The sequence below is a fragment of the Penaeus monodon genome, chromosome 21 (assembly GCF_015228065.2).
Source record: "Penaeus monodon isolate SGIC_2016 chromosome 21, NSTDA_Pmon_1, whole genome shotgun sequence".
Classification (NCBI taxonomy): Eukaryota; Metazoa; Arthropoda; class Malacostraca; order Decapoda; family Penaeidae; genus Penaeus; species Penaeus monodon.
Window position 1 is genome coordinate 10781494 of NC_051406.1, and position 2590 is coordinate 10784083.

A 2590-nucleotide genomic window follows, 5' to 3' on the forward strand; every position below is an offset into this window, starting at 1 on the left:
TACCATCTTTTCTGTTTGACTGTTTTTCTATAATACCTACACTTCTTTTCACATTATGCATGCCTTTGTGTCACAGATACAGTATGTACATTAGTAAAATGTTAGTAAATCTAAAAATGACAATATCCTTATTTTTACACATGAACATCATGTTTTGCATTAATCACTCAATATGCTTCACATCTTGATAGTCTTAACACTTTACCACCCAGAAGGAAAATTCATTGGCAACATATACTATCATATTATCTCAGATGTCAGGTATTCCCCAGAGGACATTTGTAATGGCATAAACATAAAAAGAGTTACCAGACAAGTAAAATATTGAGGGTAAATAAATGTTTCGAAATTAAACAGATATTTTACAGTAAGAATATTCTGAAATGAGAAAAAACAAAGTATCTGCCAGTTGGACCCACCCTTGAGCAGTAAAGGGTTAAAGAAATAAGGTACACAGGAAAGAGATAAGGAAAGTGAGACTACAAACAGACATATAAATTCCCTATAATAAATATTGGCATTTGAAGGCTAATTGATATAAAAGCACTTGAACAGGAAGAAGAAAATATATGTATATATGTATCACACAAAAGAAAGCCCTTCATTTTAATATTGAAATGAAGTAATTGCTACAGAAAGATAGCATTTTCCTTTACATTCACACCAATGAAGCAAAACATTTTTTTTGCATCTAATCTTATGATTTTTAAAAAGCTAGACCTGCACTGTCAGGGAAACACATTAAATAAATATAAAAAAGAATAAGTACACAGATAAAGCATATTCAGAAAGGGAAAGTAATGAAAGCCCTACATGAATATATGAAGTACACAAAAACCTATCTTGTAAATGATCAATCCCTATCTAACACTAACAATGTTCATAATGAGGCATATGAATTGCAGAAAAGAAAGGAATATGTATGGAGCATCATTCAAATGCTGTGCTATCAATGGTTATCAAATATATACCCAATTACACTGTTCAGTCATGAAAATTATATGGTTGATGCACTGACCACATTACAGAACAATAAGTTTGTTATCAATCTGTCTCTTCCGATTCCCTCAAGCATAGAATGATTGACAACTTAAGGTAGTAATTACTTACATACCAATCAGTTACATTTTAAAACAAAGAAAAAAAAAGAGGTACCAGTGCATTATGCAAGGAGTATACAAACTTGATGGGTCTTGCATTCTCACAAACATCTCAAAGACATAACATTAGCACCAAAAATTCCATCATTTATTTTGATAGTCCTACATCACACATAAAGAGGCTAAATATGCCAGTCTCTGTTTAATGAGTTATATACTAACAAAGATTTTATTTTGTAAATCTAAATATAGAATCTGGTCCCAATACTTCTAATAGTCTGATTAAGAAAGCTTAATATGAGTGACTGCTTAAGAAATACCAATGAGGAGATACAATGAATCTGATGTCAAATAGTGTTAATGAATACACTGAAATTCATTTTCTAAGACAATGTAAAATCATTCTAAAAATGAAACAAAAGAAAATGAAAATACAAACGTCTGAAAAAAACTGCTCAATGGCACTGTAATTTTCATATTCAAGCAGAGCAGATGTTCAATCCTTTTAGAAGCTTTCACACTTGGTTAAATGTAGTGCATTAGTACTTTATCCTACACAGCCATCTGCTTTGCAAAACCACAATGAGCTTCCTCCAAGCTTTGACAAGTTGTGCCATCATCATCAACCTCTATAAGCACATTTAGTTTATGCCATTTTTTTTCCAGAATTTTGGCTATTTACTGCACTGTGTTGGAGTTAACTTGTTTGGCGAGCTTCCTTGCTTGAATTCTCCAAATGCATGGGATGAAGAACAACATCAGTCCTGAAATAGCTATCATACTGCCAGCAAGAAGGAAGCTGTAGTCATAGGAGCCAGTCTTATCAAAGAGTACACCTGGAAAAAAAGACAAATAAAAAGGGTTGTGTTTAGCAAGTCTATTGGGTAAAAAGAAAGTTATTTCTTTACCAAAAACACAATCACATAAACACCAAAGACACATACCATACAGATAAATGTATGGATCATAAAAATAACACATACTTTCATGGACATCATACTTACCGCAAATTGGTGGGCCCAAAATAGAAGCAATGCCTTGGAACATAAGGAGAAGACCAAAGGCATTTGTGAGTCTCTCCATTCCCAGCAGATCCACAAGCACAACAGATGTTAGTCCAACATATGCACCAGACATGGATCCGAAGACTATTGCATAAAAGATCTGGGACGCATAACTATAAAACCAAATGCTTGCGCAGGTACCTGTTAACGAGAAAAGAGGAAAGCTTACAAACTATATTTGCAATACGTCTTAATTATTGGACTTTGTATAAAGGAACATGTTTCAAGAAATATATAAAAACAGAAGTGATATGACTGTTACTTATACATATAAATGTTTTTAGTATGGATGACACAGACTATTTCTATTCTATACACTATATAACACTTATTTCTGATATTTAACCCTGACACTGTGTTTTCTGACAATTTTTTTTTCTTGTTTGATTATTTTCCAAGATACTGCTAAAAAAACTAAAAACTGCA

At 32.5% G+C, this 2590-nt stretch overlaps 1 protein-coding gene across 1 annotated transcript in view; it reads right to left on the minus strand.

Annotated features, from left to right (window-relative positions):
• Nucleotides 1–2590, minus strand: part of LOC119586210 (monocarboxylate transporter 12-like) — a 67563-nt gene continuing 64973 nt past the window's right edge. The window contains exons 11-12 of the mRNA XM_037934912.1: nucleotides 2105–2305; nucleotides 1–1936 (exon numbers count right to left, since the gene is read on the minus strand). Coding sequence (XP_037790840.1) covers nucleotides 1779–1936; nucleotides 2105–2305 — 359 coding nt within the window. The 3' untranslated portion in view covers nucleotides 1–1778. The remainder of the gene's footprint in view (nucleotides 1937–2104; nucleotides 2306–2590) is intronic.